Genomic DNA, 18,620 nt, shown 5'->3' on the forward strand with positions numbered 1-18,620 from the left:
AGCAGTCTGAGGAGAACCTCTCTCCACTTTGTTCAGGCAGGAGGAAAGAGTGTGAAGTGTGGCCTCATCTGCTATAAAAAGCTGTGTTCTTGTTTTTAAAGCCAGGTCATTACACCATCCCCATTCAGATACTAATCAAGCAATTAATTGTGCCAACCTGCAGAAGAAAGGCTGTACTTTGATGCGTGGCTGAGAGGAAAAATGTCTTAAAACAGACCTGCCGTCGTTGAAGTGTTGTGTGTACCTGAGTCTCACAGTTGTGAGACTGTAAAAATCTGCCTTTAATCACCTGTTATCAAACCCCTGCGTTTTTAAGCATGCAGGAAGAGGTGCCTCTTAGCAGGGATCGGATGGATTTCGGGCCTGTACGTTTCTAGGCAGACGTGTCTTGCACATCCCTCCTCTTCCCTGCCCTGTGTATCCTCTTCTGCTCTGCCTTCCCACCACCTTGGCCAGGCTATGGCAGGGGCTGGGCACTGCCTTGCTTCAGTTTTGCTGCCATCCCCGTAGGCCCCATCGGCTGGCACACAGGGATGGCGCTCACGCCGCTGTGAAGTCCTGGGCTGGCTCAGGCCACAACAGGCAGCAGGAAGGTCCTGCTCACCTCCCAGCTCCTTCCACCTCAAAAGGGAGTGGTGAGCAGCTTCACTTCTGATTTTTTTCGGAACAGTGAGGTCCTGTCGCACCTGAACCCGTGGGATCGCTGCAAACTAAAGAAACTCGATGGCTGCTCACGCTTGTGCTGCAAACACAACTGCTGGCAGGTCTGGTGCCCTGGAGATGCAGTACTCTGCTGGGTTATTTTTTTCTGAAGAGCCTCTCTTATCTTTAAACCGCCCAAGGGATGGTGAGAGCTCGATCTGGAATTGTGTGTGCCAGAGCGCCCTGGCAATAGCAGGGGGAGGCTGGGCTGCTTTTCTCCATGTTCCCTTTTCGAAGGCGGGCTGGCTGTGGGCAACGCCGCCTCTCGCCAGCCAGGGCCGAGGGCTGCACAGTTGGCACTGAGCCCCCTGTGGCAGTGATAGCTGCCTGGTGGCTCTCATCCCTAACTGGCTGCAGTCACCTCCACCAAAACTGCCTCTTCATAACTGGTTTGTAGTGAGAAACTTGGCTTTTTAATCACTAGCCTGTGCTGTTTCCTTCCATGCTCAGGGGATTAATTTCACTGACTTCCCGATTTTGCTAAATACTCTGTTCAGTGTTCAAAAGCATTCCGGGTGCTGAGCTACAGCCTGCACGCAGCCCTTCCCTGCCTGCGGTCGGGAAAGCCCGACAACTTCATTGCTGTACAAGTAGGATGGGGAGGGAATAAACACCACCTGACTCCCGACGGTCATGGCAGCGGCGCTTGTGCAGTGGTTATGTGCTGTCTGAGACCGCGGTTGGTTTCCTGGGGGATGCTGCACCCCAGCACCGAGGGCGAGACAAAACATGATGGGTGCTGGAAGACGTGCACGTCGCAGCGTAGCTGAGACCACGAGTGGGTGTTGTGTTCACTCCCTGATGGCAATTTCCACATTCAACACCACAAGCAATAATTACCTATCGAGTACAGTCCTACCGTGCTGCCCGCTGCACGCCCAGTGACCGCAGGGACCCTGCCTATTTATACAACTGCTGTCAGCATCTAAATTCAGACATACGGAGAACGCACTGCTGTAGCCCCTTGCCCAAAGAGGCCATGAGAAGCAGCAGTGGGAGCAGTGCCAGAGACGCGGCCCACGGGTGTGCTGCAGGGCAGAGGAGGGCCATGGCCAAGGTCTGCTGTCGGGGACCCTGCCTGGCTGTACGATGGCTTGTGGGGGACTGCTGTCATCGAGAGGACCAGGTATTAGCAAGTTACTATTTTTCACTAGGTATTGGCTCCCTGGGGGATGTCAGGCCAACAGCTTAAGAACAAAACCTACTATGTCCCTCATTGAGCTTGAACTTGTATTTTTGATGTACGCCATCAAGGGGAAGCACAGTGCCCAGCCTCTTGCTGCCCTCTGTGTGTGCTCTCTGTTCTGCTGGGACATGCAATAGCTCTACCTGGTTATGAGATAAGGCATTAAATCAGCCTTGTTCCCTTCAGAGCCAGGGAGTAATGTACTCAACACTCTACAGGGTAGAGGGCACCCTTGGAAAGAGTGGGGTCCAGGGTGTGCAGCGCGATGTGAGTTTTTGAGAGGTTCTTCCCACCTGAATCAGCTGCTCCCAGGACAGGCTTCAGAGCCACTGCTTTTCTGTACTGCTGGAAGGGAACTGCTGTCACTCAGGTGGTTCAGTGTGAGCGCTCTGAACTGCACCTGATGGTTGGCCTCGGCTTTGGAGCCACCCAGCCCGTCCCAGGCTCGGCTCGCAGCCTGACGCTGGGGCCCAGGGCCGTGGCTGCCGTGCCGATGGAGGGGACGGCACTCAGCACAAGTGCCGCTGGAACTAGACTGCATGTCGTGCTTGTGAGGTATGAGTTAATGTTTACATTCTTTAATTACTGCCACTGCAAGGGATGCACCATCTGAGGGCTCAGCCTTGAAAGGACACTTTTCACAAGGAGGAATACACAGTTACTTAAAGGTGGAAAAGATGATACCTTGTTCAATCAGTCAAAGGTTGGGTGCTTTTATTTTCATGCTAGTTTTCTGACCTGGAGTTCCAGCAATTAGCTTTTATCCAGGTAAATTTGAAAGAGCCCATTTTGAAATTACTACTTATATAGACCTTTATTCTGGGGAAAATAAAGTCAGTTTTTCTCCTGGCTGTTTAATGCTCTTGGGCAAACAGCTTAAGAGCTAACTGAGACCATTATAAAAGTTATTAGTGACAAAATACAAATATATAAGCATGCAGCCCTTTATTTTTGTAAAGATCTTTGCTTATCATAGTTCTGTATATTACATTATGGTGTTATACAAATAAATTTATTTACAAAACCATGAGCTATGCAAGCTTCTTGCTTTTTTTCCTATTTGACTGATATCCATCTTTTTCAACCCTTCCCCATATATATTTTTAAGCATGCATAAAAATTAACTTTGGTGTGGTAAAACTACTCCATGTGCCCAGCCACATACAGTATTTATTTATTTATATATATTTATAGATATGTACAAAAGTCTGCCAGTATACAGAACAGTACAGAAGTGTACATTTTAAAATCCACAATGCAATACATTAATTAATGGGTTACCAGGTCTCCATAAAATAAAACTTGAAGGAAAAAGGTGGGTTAAGCTAAGAAAAAAAAGTAATCAGCAACTACCTATAAGTGTAAAACAATTTATTTCTTTTTTTTCCTTGGCTTGGCAAATTCTTAAATATCATCTGAATGGCAGTGCAATAGGTAGAGTTGCCTCATACACACTAAGACCAGTCTTGTTCTGTTTCTTGTGTAGAGGTTTACTGTCCAGCATACTACTTTCAAATGTACATTACAATAGTATCAAAATGTTTTGGCAAAAAATCTCGAAAGGAACCATGACATTTGTTGACAAAAATAGAAATCTGTAACAAAGCTAAATAACACCAAAATAAAAGAAAAATATTTTAGTTTCAGTTTTACAGTTGTGTATAATCACACTTTAGTATATCTCTGTTCACTTCTAGTCCCCATAATGAAAAATAGCTTTATACAAAACAACTTACTAAATTTTTAACCATACATTTTCCCATGCTCAGTACACCGCTGTGCACACGCACTCAAGTTCACTCACACACCTTCACACTTTTTTGTAAGAGGTGCTGCCTAAAGGAAGAAAACGCTCTTTTATCATTACAACAGCAACGGTTTTACAAAAAAGCTTCACTCTAATCTAGTGTAGTAACTCAGTATTTAGCACATAATTAGTATTAAGCCTCCAGCGATACAGCAAAATGGTTACATTCCCTGGTTAAAATATTGGCTGCGGATTCTTTGAAAATGAACAAAAAGCCTCGGTGAACTCGCCCGCGTGCTGTGCTCAGCCTTTAGGATGGCTCCTTGGCCGTGGGTGGGGTGGACTTGCCGGCATTTCCGTTCTGAGCCTTGTAGCTGGTGAAGCTAGGGGTGTGGATTGTCCTGATGCTCTTCATACCTTGGTTCAGGGAGGTGGGAGAGGTAGAGGAGGGGGGGGAGGTAGAGGAGGAAGGAGGGGGTGGCCGGCCGTTTTGAGTCTGTAGTGAGAAGGAGAGATGGTGACCTTTCCCTGGGTAAGTGGGGCTCTGAAACTTGGAGGAGCCGTTAGAGACAGAGGGGATGAGGGAGGTAGAGTAAGTTATGCGACCTGTCTGAGGACCGAGAAGGTTAGAGGAGGGAATGGAGGATTTAGTAGGTGGATTAAGGGGGTTAGAGCTGTCACCGCTAGAAGCGGGTGCCGAGCTGCTTTTCCCAGAAGTGGGAGAAAAGGCTGGGATCTTAGAAGCAGGTAGGGTAGGGGAAGTAGCCTTATAGTCCCCACCAGCTTTCTTAGCACTTCCATTAGCCTGCAAATAAAGACGGCGGGAGACAGTTTGTCAGCGAGCCAGTAACATGATAAACCAACAGGACCTGGGAAAATAGCCCTACAGAGAACAAGAATTAACAGTTCGAGGCCTGAGCTAAGTCTTGCAGCTGTGGACTGGACCTGGTAGAAAACCCAAAGTGCCCAACGAAGAGTGCAGAGAGAGAGAGAGAGAGCTGACAAAGCTTTCGTGAGAAGGCGCGATCTACAGGTTATAGACCAGTCGCTACATCGGCCATGCTTCTGGGTTATTAACGTGTGAACAGACATGTCCGGCCGGAGAGTTAATGTGCAGCTACTACACCGACAGGTTAGTGTCCGAGGCTTCCTGTAAAGACTCTCTGAACAGAAGTATTCCCAGCTTTCCTAAGGAACCACCGCACTTACCACAGGGAAAGTAAACAGGTAGTTGACATCTTAAAATTAGGGCTGAATATCACAGTTTAAAAACAAAACAAAACCAAACCAAACCAAAACAAAACCAACCAACCAACCCCAAAACCAAACCAGAACAAACAAACAAACAAAAGCAGCAGGTGTTTTATTGCAGACATGCATGCACAAGCGTGGTGAAAAGATCAGTAGATACTGTCATGCCCCCAGGATCCAGGACGTCCGGTTAGACCTCACTCGAAAGACAGGCATCCGTTATTTGGTATAATCTCAGTCAGTTACTGGAGTTTTTAAATAAACAAACAACACGAAATGTCCATCCAAACACCGGGTTTAAGGTAAAACTACCTGTCTGTACTGGCGTGGATCCTGCAGCTTGTGCTGTTTGCCTGCTTTCTCCGTGCTTCCTTGTCTAGTTTTTGAAGCCATGGGGACCGGCATCCGGCTTGTCTGGGAGGCAGCGCTGGAACCCTGCGGAAACGAGTGGAGGGGCAGGGAGGGGAGACAAGGAGAAGGCGTCATCAGTGCCGGTGTGCTTGAAGAGGAGACTGCACACCATGCGCCAAAAAAAACCAGCCACAGTATACATGCAGGGAAAGTTGAGGAGCTTCACACCGCAGGTGTTAATTTCCAGAATCAAATGGAGAAAACTGCCCAGCTACTGATCAGCCTGGATTTCGTGTCAGTGACGCTTGTCATTTCACACAGCGGATTATTCGACCCAGCTCCCCTGCATTTGCCCATCACCAATCAGCAGCAGATTAAAAAAAAAAACCAACCAACCAACAGTCTATTAGCTGTTAGACACCTCATGGGGAGCCCAAACAAGCCACCTGAAAGGAAGCAAACAAATCACAAGACCCTCTTGTTTAATGGTGATTATTGCAGATTTTAGAAAGCAGCTGGAGGTTTGATTTCTCGGACTAAGGTACCTTACGTGAAGTGGCTGGGATTGACGGAGGGGGCTCTACGCCAGCAAGGCTCTCATCCAGCACTACAAGCTCTCGGGGTGGGGTCTCTGGCACTATCTGGGCAGAGAAGGGGACAGTGCTTCCCTCAGAGCTGTATGTGCTTTCAGGGATAGATTTTGGACTCATTTCACTGATGGTGTTTTCCAGCTGCTTTATAGTCTGCTCAAGGCTGTCTAGCGTTCGGTATGTACTCTGTCGAATTTCATCAGTCCTAGACAGGGACGCTGCAGCTCCGGGGGGTCCCTCTTGCTTCCCAGAAGGACTTTTGTCACCGTCCTCTGGCTGAGACCTGGTGATTTCAAATCTTTTTGCTTCCTTGTGCTGCTTCAGGGTCCCATCTTCCTCCTCTTCTTCATAGACCACAACCTGCAAGGTCTTCTTCCCAGTCTTGGTTCCTGTCCGTATCGCCTGCGTCAGAGCAGCCAGCTGCTTTTTAGGGAATTTGAACTTAAATTTTTTCTTAGAATCTTGCCTGTTGCCAAACTGATCAGCCGAGTCCAAGTTTGCTTCTGTGTTTAGCCCATAGATCTGACGGTATTTGTTAAAATTTGTCTTTGTGCTTTCCTCCTCTGCAGGAGGTCTGGTTTCTGAAGAGTCAGAGGAAGACTGAAGGTTAAATATGTACTGCTCGTTGAGACCGTGAGCTGCTGAATACTCTGCAACTGCTGTTCTGTCATTAACTACTGGTGGCTCTTCCTTCTGGCTCTCAGAGATTTTGTGTGCTTCATTTTCTTCCTCCTCCTCTTCCTCTTCTATCTTTTCCTCTGTCATCATTTTCTCCAACTCCTCATCGCATTCCTCAAAAATTGTAGAAAGCCGCTTATATGCTGACCTAATATCCATCGGTTCATCAAAAATGATGATGACGGGTTTTTTGTCCAGACACACCACTGGCTCTTCGCTGTCTGTGTTCTCCGGGATACCCTTCTCTGACGCCACATCCTTCCTCGCGTCGATGTTCACTGTTTGCACATCTCCGCCTTTCCGGCTGACTATATCATGAACTTCCCCACTCGAGAGGACCTGGACAGCTGTTTTGGTAATCATGAAGGCGATGTTTTCTGTAGGTGGGTTGTCTTCACTTGGCGAGCTAGCCGGAGAGTCTGTCTCTTCAATGCTGGTCACACTGTTACTTCTAGACACTTTGGGTCTTAGCACAACCTGACTGTAGTTGACCACAGAAGCTTCTTGCTCCTGTGAGGAAGGTTGAGGCCCCACAGCCTCCTGCGTGTGCCTCATGAGAGGGGCAACGCTGCTGATGGGGATATGCTTGCCTGTGCCCTGCAAGGCTTCACCCTGCGGCAGGCCCTGGTGAGCATCTCGTGAGAGTCTGTAGTTTGGCTTTTGTTTTCCAGTTTCAACAGCTGGAAAATGGGATCCTAAAATATCTTGAGCCCCTCTTCGTTTGTCATCCTCTGGCAAACTGACACCAGGCAGGTTTGTGCTCGTGTTCTGAAGGTTTTTCTTAGAATAGTCTCTACTGTCTACAAACAAACCCTTGCTAAATGTAGGACTGTCATTCATTGAAAAGCCAATTTTACTGTCAGCTGTGCTGGATGAATCAGAACCCAATTCTTCTTCAGTTTTCCCTTCCCTCTTCTCTTTAGGATGGTCACTATCTGTGGGAGATCCTGTTGTAGCCCCATACACCTAAGGGGGAAAGTTGGATTACTTAGTTATTCAGGGCTGTTACCTTTACAGGACTTTTTTATTTTCCCCCAAATTAATCATCATATTCTCAGGGGAAGTGCAGACCTCGTGAACTCACCACTCTGTTTACTGCTGCAGAGGCATGTCTGAAGTTGTCATCTGATTCCTGTCTTTCTTTGGGGCAAAATTCCAAATTCTGGCAGAACAGCGCATGATGTTACTGCTCGGTGCTATGCATGTGGCCAGCATGGGTTGTCTAGGGCTCCTATGTTAATAAGGCCTCCAGAATACGCAAACGCACACTAATTACCTTATTTCCATCACAGTGCTACCTTGACCTGTTTGCTTTCCAGCTAAGAAAAATAATCCCTAGTTTGTGGAAGATTGAAGTTGAAAAGATTCACAGTATCTGATTAAGTTCTGCTGGGACACATCAAAGGGAGCCTGACGTAGAAGCGCTCACAGCAGGCCGCGACGGCTTGCTACCTCACCGGGGCGCCAGATGTGAGAGTCTGCCCAGCCTTGAAAAGAAGTTTTGTACCGGTAAAAGCTGATTTTCGAATTACAACATTCTGCTGCTTCTAATGTTGCTCACACCTGAGCAGTGCTGCTCCATCAATCACAGCTAATATGATCACAGTCCACGCATTTCTAAATCCTTGCTGCAGCTTAAAAGTACTCCTTCAAAATTACCAGCGGCACCCTGCAGCACCCATGGAAGTGCAGAATGAAACACTGAGCTGCGTTCACTTATAGAAGGAACTCTGAACAGCACACAGCACCCTACTAGCTCAAAAGTAGTATATTCCCAGCAATGCAAATTTAAAGGGACTTTTTAATTTTCAAATGAGGTCCCCCCGAGATGCTGTTTCATAATACCAGGCTTTTGTCTGGGGCTTGGCTTGTCAAGTGCTAGTGACATCTTGGGATAAACACCAGTCGTCAGGGTGAAGGAATGACCTGAAGAGACACCATGCCTATGAACGAGCAAGAGAGATATCTACAGTCAAAAGAAGGCTCACCAAGAAGGAAATGGATCTGGCCTCAAGTGCCTGAAGGCAGTGAGCCAAAAGTGTTACTGCTGACATTGCTTGAGAGTAGAAGCTGACTCCTAACACACCAGAAGGACCGATTATACTTATATGCGCATCAAGACGTGCAGAAGACCAGTCAGGAGAATCGTTCTCTTCTCCCAGCTGAGATGAAAGAGTGACGGTACAGAAATTCACATGTTGGCCACTGCATGCACTCCCCACACATACGGAGGTTCACAAGGTACAGTTTCTACATCCTATGTGATATTTTCTTATATACTGTCTGAGGATTTTAAACAAAAAAAACTTAACACACAGTCAAAACACAGCAGCAAGCCAGCACTAGATCAGAGTCACAGTCCACCTCTACAATGGCTTATTAGCAGTAAAAAGGCTGTGCAGCTGCTCCACAGGTACCTCAACGTCCCTCATATTTCTAAATAAGGAGGAGCTATCACACAAACCAGCCACAGCCAGCGAGGCATCAGTGGTCAGGCTGACAATGTCTGCCCTTCGTGCTGAGAGCTGGTAAGAGAACAACATGCCAGGGCTCATGGTACCTCAGACCCAGATTTGCTAAGCGCCTTCCAGTCCCATTACATGTCAGAGCTCCCAGAATTAGGCCGGGCCATGTAATGGCACTTGTTGCCTGTGGATATGCTGACTCAGTGACTGAGTTACCATTTCTTTAGATGTTTTTAGCAAGTTTCACTGCTTGTTCCAAGCATCAGTGCAACATGTCATGCTGTCATTGTAAACTAGATCTCATTTTAGGAACTGCCTCCTTTCTACAAAAAAAATAAAACCACAACAAAATTCATCTCCTCTGGGAGTTTATCATGACCATAAGGCTCCATATTTAAAGCCAATAAACACTCTGTCACGTCAGATGACAAAAACAGATCTCATTAACCTTAATTTCCTGGACTCTGTGTTATTCCAACAAATAGCAGTTTATGGCAATTACTTGGCAGCACGTTTCATAGAAACATTTGTGCTACAGGATGTGCAGCGTCTTGAGCGGTGACCCAGGTTTTCGTGTAACAGTATGATCTTCTCAGTCTGACACCAGTAGTAATGAGAACCAAGAGCGATATGTTCACACTTTTTTTTTTTTTTTTTCAATCTGTAACACTGCCATACACTCTACAACAAAGCAGTTTTTCCCTTTTACTCATACCCGTGAACTTGTACCCTCACCCAGCCAGGTGTTTGCAGCCTTAGACCAGAACTGCTGTTTGGGCAGCTCAAGGCCAAGTCTTTGTGTGCAATGCCCTGACCTGGCAGCAGAACCTTCTGGGGGACGTAGGGCTTTCGATGATAATAATACATCAGATACCACCATCTAGGTGTCACCTTGTGCTTTACAACTGCAGTGCCCTAAGCAGATGCAGCTCACCGTGGTTAGGGCAGCTGGGTTCTTCTCTGCCTTGGGGACCTGGCAAAGTCATCTTCTCTCTCCCTGCCTCAGTTGCTGTTAAATGTAGTTGAAGTGCAATGTCTCCCATAAAAATCCTTGGGGAGCTACTCATGATGCTATATCAGTGAAGGTATTACTGCAATTTCCACACAAAACGCATGACAAAGTTGAACACTGTGCTGAAGAGCTGTGTTTTCTTCCCCATCATATCCCCCTTCATTTCAAACTCACATTTGACTGACAAGTTGTCATGACTGCATGACCCCCTACACCCAGCAATGATTCTATTCATTACTCTTAAACTTAAAAAGAGATCAGCAAAGGCAGAAATACTTGTCCATTTCTTCATCCTACCCACTGGCTGTCCACTAAGACCACTCAGCTCAATTGGCAACCTCAGTCCCAACACAGCTGTGAAATTCACCCCAACTTGGGTATGGGCCCAGGCATGGGGCACCTCTTCCAAGTTCCATGGCAGAAGAGTGAATCCTGGGCATTGACTTTCAGCCTAAGGGCAAATTCAGCCCACCTGCCTTCAGTCTGTCTTCCAATAAACTCCATGGGAGTTCTGAATATCTAATAACTATTTCTGGGACCAACAAATGAAGCAAAATAAAGCAGAAATTCTCTAAAGTGGCTCTTGAGACTGAGAGGAACCACTAATTCTCCTCAAGACAAGAACAAGGCTTAGGAGAGATGCTTCACCATCCACTGCCAGAACAGCACTGGAAGCATGTTCTGAGGAGTATGAGCATCTCTTGTAGTGGAAACTGATGGATCCACTTTTAATTTTGATTTCACAGAATCATAAAACTTAATGCAACCCTTATATAATTGCTGATGAGACACATAATATAGATTGATATAACATTCCATATGAGCATTTCTGAGCCATACTGAGATAAAAGAGGAAGCCACTGGGCAGTGGTGGGTGGTGGTTAGAGAAAACAGGACACAAGATATAAGATTAGTTTTGAAGGAAAGAAGGTTATGTCAAAACCGGGTGGCATGTTTACAAACGCCACTTGTTACCTTCTTTTCCTTGTGATGCATTAAAGTCCCAGGCCTTATGTCTTTAACATGTGTATCATTTCTGGACTGTTCAGCATGACTGTTTGAGTTTACATCCATAAAAGAGCACTTCTGGAAAGCCTAGGAAATAAATACTGCAGGTTATCAGGAGACCGAGAGCTTTTACACAGAAATGCCTGGAGATGACCAACTACAAAGAAAGCATTTGGTTTTAACATTCACAGCTCAACAAGATGATCTACAAGCTCATGAGATAATAGAGATTTTAGACTGTCAGACTAAGAGAAATAGGGCATCCCCTCCAGTCTGCCAAGATTGCACTCTAACTCACCATGCTGACCTCAATGTTCCCTGCAGGGAGATGAGCTTGATTTCTATTTTTACAGATGGGGAGAGAAGGCACACAGAGGTGCTGCAAACTATTCAAACTTAAGTAGGAAGCCCATGACAAACTTTGGGCTTGCAACAGTACCTACTTCCTAGTGACCGATAAACATGCAAGCTACATAACTCCGCTTCTCCCCGCAGAAACTGTTATTAAAACTTTAGACATGGAGACGTGTGCCTTTGCCACAGTCTTCACTAACACAGATGGTGACAGTCTCAACTGTCACAGGGCTTTTGGACCACTGGCCTCCCACCATGTGTACCCCAGGGCATGGCCCGGACTTTTCAGCCGTTTATCTTGCTCTTCTCTTTTCACTTCCTTTGTGTTTCTCTATCCAACTGGCTCCCGAATCCAGAGGAGCAGAGCGATCACTGCCACCACTGTGCAGTGCTGGCTGCAAGTGTGCATCACTGGGATTTCTGCAGGCCTCTACAGACATGGTCTGCCTTCAGTGAGATGTACAGGCAGGACATCTCTGCCAGCCAGAGGAATGAGGGACGAGTGCTTACAGGAGTCAGACACACCATGACATGCAAGAAGATTATATTCTTATACCATGTATTAGGGAAATTATTTAATTCCTGGCAATTGTCATGAAATTAATAGCCCTAATTACAGATTAGAATCCAGCCTGTTTCTTAAATATTGTACTCCTCATATGTACTGCACGTTTATGCAAAATCAGAAAAGTAACAATTATAAAAAAATCCAGTGCAAAAATCAGGGTATACAGTTTCTTCCGGTTTTCCATTACATCCTATTTGTTATGTGTTTATAGACCAGAGTACCTAAGACGACATGGAACTGTTAGAAAAAGTAGTTCTGCTCCTCAAAGCGCAGGATATGGACTTTCCCCATCTTATCCATTTGTCAGACCAGTGATGTGTTTTTGAGTTAGGCTTACCATCTACAAAATCATCCTCAAAGTCCTTCAGACTTTAAGTGATAAAGAAACCACTATTTCCCTTGGTAATTTGTTAATTTATCACCTTCACTCTGAAATATCTATAACAGTGCCAAATACAGTTTGTGCTACAGCAGCTGATTATTATGCCTTTTTCTGCTAGATTAAAAAGGTACTTCCCATGAAAGCACCTCCACATTGTACTCAAGTCTCTTCTGAACCTTCATATTCTTAACAGCCTTTTCAAATGGGGGACCCCTGGATATTTAATCATGGACGCACTACGCCAGTGCTGATCTCACTGATCCTGTACACAGAGATAAAAACACTCCTTGTTCTCACATCTATACCCAAAGCAGACACTAACTTTGTGGCAACAGCACTGACCTGGGACCTCCTGTCAATTTGTTACTGCAACTCCAATTTCTTTCCAAGACATACAGTTGTGGTCTGGCCTATATTTTGTTGTTCTTCATACGGACTTTATATTTCAGTAAATGTATTGTGGCCATTAAGTGATTGCTATCATCTCCCTGCTCTCATACTTCACTAGCTTGAATTAAGCTGATTTAAACAGTAATGATTTTAAATGTATTTATAGGCTGTTGATGAAAATACAGAGTGACACTGGGATCCCTATGGGATCGGACTATAAACAACGGCATCGAGGGCAGCACTTTCAGAGCCAGACAGCTCTCAATTGTCCTACGATAGGGGTGGGTTTTTTTGTATACTTTGCGCTGCCAGATTTTTATCCAAATGTTGTATGATGTTTGATCAAATGACTTACAAAAATGTTTACAGGTATACAATTCAGTTTAAGCAGTCAGACCTGTTACCTGATCAAAGGGTGTGGTGTTCGCTTTGACAGATCTGTGTTCCATTATGTTGTGTTTACTAGCATAACTGTTTATGTCTGTCCTTTAGTTCTTCGCTGATTTAATCCTGTACCTGATTTTTCATTATTCTGCCTGTGACTGATATCAAACTAATGAGCCTATAGCTCCTGGAGTAAGCAGTTTGCCCATTCTAAAACATGGTACTCTGTCAACCTTCTAAAATATACCTGGTGTTTTGCTATTGGTTTAAAATAAGCATTGCTTGTCCCCAAAACAAGCGTTTAAACACTCATTCCCTGTTGAGCTACCATGCCTATTTCTCCTCCTTAGTGCCCCTTTCCATACCTTAACCTCCACTTCATTGTCACCAGTTGTAAGGCAGCCAGGTGGCTTTCCTAGAGACAGGAGACGATGCGACAGTTTCACTGTTCCCAGCTCTCCTGTTGCACTAGCCATTAGCGCACAAATGGGGGATAACAGTAAACCACTGCTCTCGCTCTCTGCAAAGCAGCTGTCTGAAGCACTGGTGGTTGAGAGCTGAACAAAGGGGCAGGGTGCACCCATCACACATAACAGTTACTGCTTAATATCCATGCGTCCTGTGCTGCAAATGGTCCCTGGGCAACACCAAACCCACCTTTCGGCAGGTGGACAGCAGGGATCATCTCATGCTGTTGGCAGCGCTCTGAAACACCCCAACATCAGAAGTTACAGCCAGTGAAGCTGATCCACAACTCCTTTCCTCATGCAAGCGTGGAAGAGGACAGAGGCTGCCCCTGGGAAGGTGGAGCTCACTGATGGTAGCTGGAATAGTTGGCTTTTACTGAGACATTGCCATCATTGAACTAAACTGGTCTATGTGCTATCAAGCAAAGGACCAGCAAGAGAGCACTACTTCCATGACACTGGCAGAGTAATGTACCAGTTACACAGCAGGGAACAGCAAATGTTTCAGTGTTCAAAGACTCTGGGAAACATTGGACCATGGCACAGAACAAGTGAGCACAACCCGCCAGGAGCAGACCCCGTATTCTCGGTTCCCACCAATGTTAACACAAATGATGGGCTCTCAGCACATTGCTGGTCTGGTACTGAGTGAGAACTGCTAGGCCAGGGACAATCACACCTAATGCACACTGATATTTCATTTGTCCCATCTACGTGCGTAAGATTGTCCAGTGGTAACCCTGCATTCTCGACCACTTTCTCAGCTCCAGTCATCTTGAACAAAATTTGGGTCGTGCTTACAAAACATGTACCACCCAGTGCAATAAAGTGGGACTGGGTGAGACTGGCAGACCTACTTTCCTTCATGTTCTGAGCTATAAATTTTGCCAAGGCCCTAGAAGTGATATTGGGTACAGCTGTCTTCTTGTGCAACCCAAAGGGCATACCTGTAATTCTGCCATTATTTTATCTCCTTCCTCTTCCTCTTCATCTTTTGCAGCTGATGCTACAGCATGTCCCGTGCTCCGAGACAGTGCCTGATCCTCTTTAGTGGCTTTGGATTGTGCTATTTGCCCAGCATCGTCACTGCTTTCCTACAAGGGGATGAGAAAGCACAGACAGACAATATAGTTGAGCCCTCCTGATGCAAAGCAAACACAGAAAATTCAACACTACTGTAATTCCCTCTTCCTTTTTAAGGAAACTGCTACTTCATCAGTTCAAAAGCAACCACTATTGCTGATGTGATAGCATGTTCACAGATTAAAAAGCTTTCTAACTTGTACTTCCCTCCACTTCCTTCAGGGAACAGAACAGATGGGGAAAGGAAGCCCAGGGAAACTAATTTGCAACATTTCTGTAAAAACACTCTCAAATCTGAGCTGATCCTCCCCATCTGTGTAAGGCATGGCTTTTTTTATTTTTTAATCTTCTTACCACTCTAAATGAAAGCAGCCTGTGACTTGTCTTCTACACTGCTAGGAGATAAGAGCAGCAAGACTCCTGTAAACAGAAGTGATCAAATCTTACTTGTTCATTTGGCCTAACAGTAGTGTTTCCTGGTAAGCCGTTTCAGTAGCTCTCCAGGACGTAGCTCTGTCTCAACTTATTTTGTGGTTTACAGACACAGCCCAAGCCTGGGAATGTTTCTCTGTGCCAGCCCCTCATCAGCGGTCTGATTGCCTAGAGTCTGAATCATCAAACCTTGACACCAGCAGCCTCTTTTCTGGCTGCATAGATGACATCTCCCGATCTCGTTGTGGTTAGTCCTGAACCTGGCAGGTAACTGCGCCGCGGAGGTGGAGGAGGTGGAGACTTGGTTGGTTTGTCATTATCCTGCTCTCCATCAGGAACTTCTTCTGCAAGTAAACAGAGCAGCACAAAGTGAGCACCAATGAAAGAGGGAAAAAAGTATCTGCATCCCTGACTCAACTGGAAAGGAAAAAAATGTCTTAAAAGGTCCTGCTCCTGAATATATATGAATAGAAACACATTTGGTATTCAAGTGGAAATGCCTTGAACAAAAGCAGACAATGCTGCACTTGCACAGGGAAACCGTTTCCCTTCATCCAGAAATTTTCAAGAAAACTCTTGTCCCCCACGTTACTGTGGCTGGGTTTCAGCCCTTGGTGTACAAGTGTGACAGCAGAGCACAGTTCTGCAAATCAATCACTTGTAAAGAAGCATGTAAGGTACAGGTTCAGCTGGGTACCTGGTTACAGATAGTGCCCCTGTAGCCTCCTTTGAAAGTGTGGTCACTAACGTGGCTACTAGAAAGACACCAAACCTCGTCATTCTCAGCAATTCTGAAGCAACCAGCACACGTTTCTGTTCTGCCTGGGAGGTGCTGCTGGCAAGGTGCTAGGAGAGGAGCTGAAGAGTTTGGTCCCTCTTACAGTTGGACAAAACAAGCTATGTTCAGACAAAGGCTGACAGGGAAAATGTAAATACTGCTCTGGAGATGCCACCTTCCAGTTCAATGAGTCCTCTCGCCCCTGAGCAGGGCAGGGGAGCATCAAGGGCAACTGCACTCGCTTCTCTTCTAAGACAGCATTTGTTTTCACTTTACTTACTACTAACTATTCCAGGAATGCACAAGTTTGCTTTTGAATTATCATATAAGAGCCCTACAAGTATATTTTGCTTACCCACTAAGATTCAAATACTAAATCCAATAGCTGAGCAGAGCCAGTCTCACTTTCCAAGGAGAGTCTTCCAAAGAAGACGAGTTTCTCAAACTGGTATTTCCCTGCCACGATGCTTCCTCACCCAGCTGCCACTTCGTCTTCCTCACCATCACTGGATGGCATTTTTCCCAGAAGCAGCATTACATTGCTCATGACCTGTCCCTGTGTGTTTCTGGTCCCAGGCTAAGCATCATACATGGCAACAGGCACCATGTTCACACTGCTGTTTACAGTGTTTGTTTTCAAGAGCGAGAGAATGACCTTTCTGCAGCTACTCAGCATTATATAAACAGCTGGAATAAATACAACCGAGAAAGATAAAACGTCCTGCTTTTGGGATTACCCAGCTGTTCAGGGCTAAGTATTCCCTCTGGGCAAGTTATTGCATAACTGCGCACTCCCGAGGCTGTGTCAGGCTGCTCCGATGCGCTGCCTGGCCCCTGGGGCTAGAAGGAGCCCTCGTCTGACCCAGCCTCATCTCTGTTCCCTTCTTAGCTCGAATGTTCTTTGAAACTGCTTAAGCTTAAAGAAATACTCTGTTGTACTCCCTGCTTATCTGGCACTCACTCGCAGGATTGCAACAAGAGTGAATTTCCAGGTGCACTTTACATTAGACCACTTCTTTGGTCAATACACACCACCAAGTTTTTTGTGACATCAGATGTACCGCTGCTGTAAAATCAGAGTAATTCTCTCAGATGGTGTTTAGCAGACCATAATGTGCGGCCTGTGCAAATCCCTACTCCTTTTAATGGGCTCAACCCATTACCCTCAAACTGGTAGCGGCTCTGACTGCAAGAACACCAAAGTTTTTCTCACACTTAATCAGAGCAAGGCTAGATGAAGGCACAAAGACAGAATGATTGCTACCATCTCTTTCACATCTGTGAGACATTCATCCACTTCCATCTTCAAAATGGGAAATAAAAAGGAGAAACACATGCAAGAGAAATTGTGAGTGAGTGGCAGGTGCACAGGCTATCAAAGGCTAATCCCCTCACATCCCTTAACTGGAGTTGTTAAGGAGAGGTCATGATGGGGTTTGCTCACAGTCAATGCAACAACACAGGGCAAGATGTAAAACTTCAAAGCTGGATTTCTATTTTCTTTACTAAACAATTCTATTTCCCCAATCTAAATGGGAAGGAAAAAAAAACTTTGGAGGAAAAGAATTGAGGAAAAGATGAGGAAAAGACCTTATTCTAATACTTTTTTATTTTTTCTTATGGTTGAGTTTTTCTAGCTTATTTACACAGGGAGGAGTAAACGGACAAGTACAATTCACTCAGTCAGGGCTAACCATGATCAAAATTGCTACTTTATGGAACCTTCTTTGGTGCCAAAGGGCTCAGTGCTTCTGTGAACAAAATGGGAGTTCTTCATTGCCAGCCATTTCACTAAATTGAAGAATTCGTCAACAGGCACAGCCATACTGGCATTAATTTCCCCCACAATACAAATTTCTACTTGCACCAAAAAAATCCAACATGTTGTAAAACAATCTCAAAATAATAATGCCTGCCTTGAGACAGCCTTTGTAGTCTAACAAGAAAACTGTCTTTAATGGAAGCTAGCGGTCACTCAAGACTTGCAAAAAATCAGGGCATTCTCACATATGAGGGCACAAAGAGAAGTAAAGGAGCCCAATTTCTAATGTACATGCTAGAGACGTTCCCCATATTTTTCATAGAACCATCTTGATAACAAAGATGAGTTAGAGTCAAGACATTAAAGAAGTATTTACAGAGTCATCTGCAAAATTGTGTAAAGTGTGTAATTTCACTTTGTTTTGTGCTTTGCAGGGGGAAAAAAAGAGTTTCTTAATTGGGTTCTGTGTGGAGAATAGCTGAGACAATGTATTCTGGCAATGCGATCTATCTGGCTTCTGCAGCAAAGCCAACATAGGACTCTGCTAATTTATTGCCAAAATGTCTTATGCACTATATTAGTAGGTATGTGGTCTCTCTTTCCTTATGTTGCTCAGTTATCTAGTCTACAGCAGACTGATATTGAAATTTTCATCTTGAATCATAGAAGAGTTGGGTGGCATGGGAGATATTTAATCAAATAGTAAGAAAAAGGTTTGGTGTTCCCTTATTTATGTTACTATTACAGGATTCATTATGCACAACAGAAGGCAAATGTCTCAATCTCATCAAATTTCTCCTTAAATCTGCTGGCTACACACTGTGCAAAATTGTACTCTAGAAGTGGATTAGTTAACTGTGAGAATTACAAAACTTCTCTGTTATTGTCTTCTGCACTTTTTAAGATGTCACAGCTCACTGCACCCATATGGTATTTGTTTTCACTGACATTTTCTATTTACGCCAGACATTATACAAGATAATTGTGTCGATATCCAGTAACCTCACTGAACAGTGCCAGAATTCTAAAT

At 45.2% G+C, this 18,620-nt stretch overlaps 1 protein-coding gene across 2 annotated transcripts in view; it reads right to left on the bottom strand.

Moving 5' to 3' along the window:
- Positions 1-3,046: 3,046 nt before the first annotated feature.
- KIAA1217 overlaps positions 3,047-18,620 on the bottom strand; it is a 102,044-nt gene continuing 86,470 nt past the window's right edge. For both annotated transcript variants that reach the window (XM_082498971.1, XM_082498972.1), the window contains 6 exons: positions 15,240-15,394; positions 14,483-14,629; positions 10,958-11,077; positions 5,783-7,471; positions 5,199-5,321; positions 3,047-4,440 (listed from right to left, as the gene is read on the bottom strand). In XM_082498971.1, the coding sequence (XP_082355097.1) occupies positions 3,946-4,440; positions 5,199-5,321; positions 5,783-7,471; positions 10,958-11,077; positions 14,483-14,629; positions 15,240-15,394 (2,729 nt within the window). In that variant the 3' untranslated portion in view covers positions 3,047-3,945. The remainder of the gene's footprint in view (positions 4,441-5,198; positions 5,322-5,782; positions 7,472-10,957; positions 11,078-14,482; positions 14,630-15,239; positions 15,395-18,620) is intronic.

Source organism: Vanellus vanellus, assembly GCF_965231255.1.
Source record: "Vanellus vanellus genome assembly, chromosome: 2".
NCBI classification, from domain to species: domain Eukaryota; kingdom Metazoa; phylum Chordata; class Aves; order Charadriiformes; family Charadriidae; genus Vanellus; species Vanellus vanellus.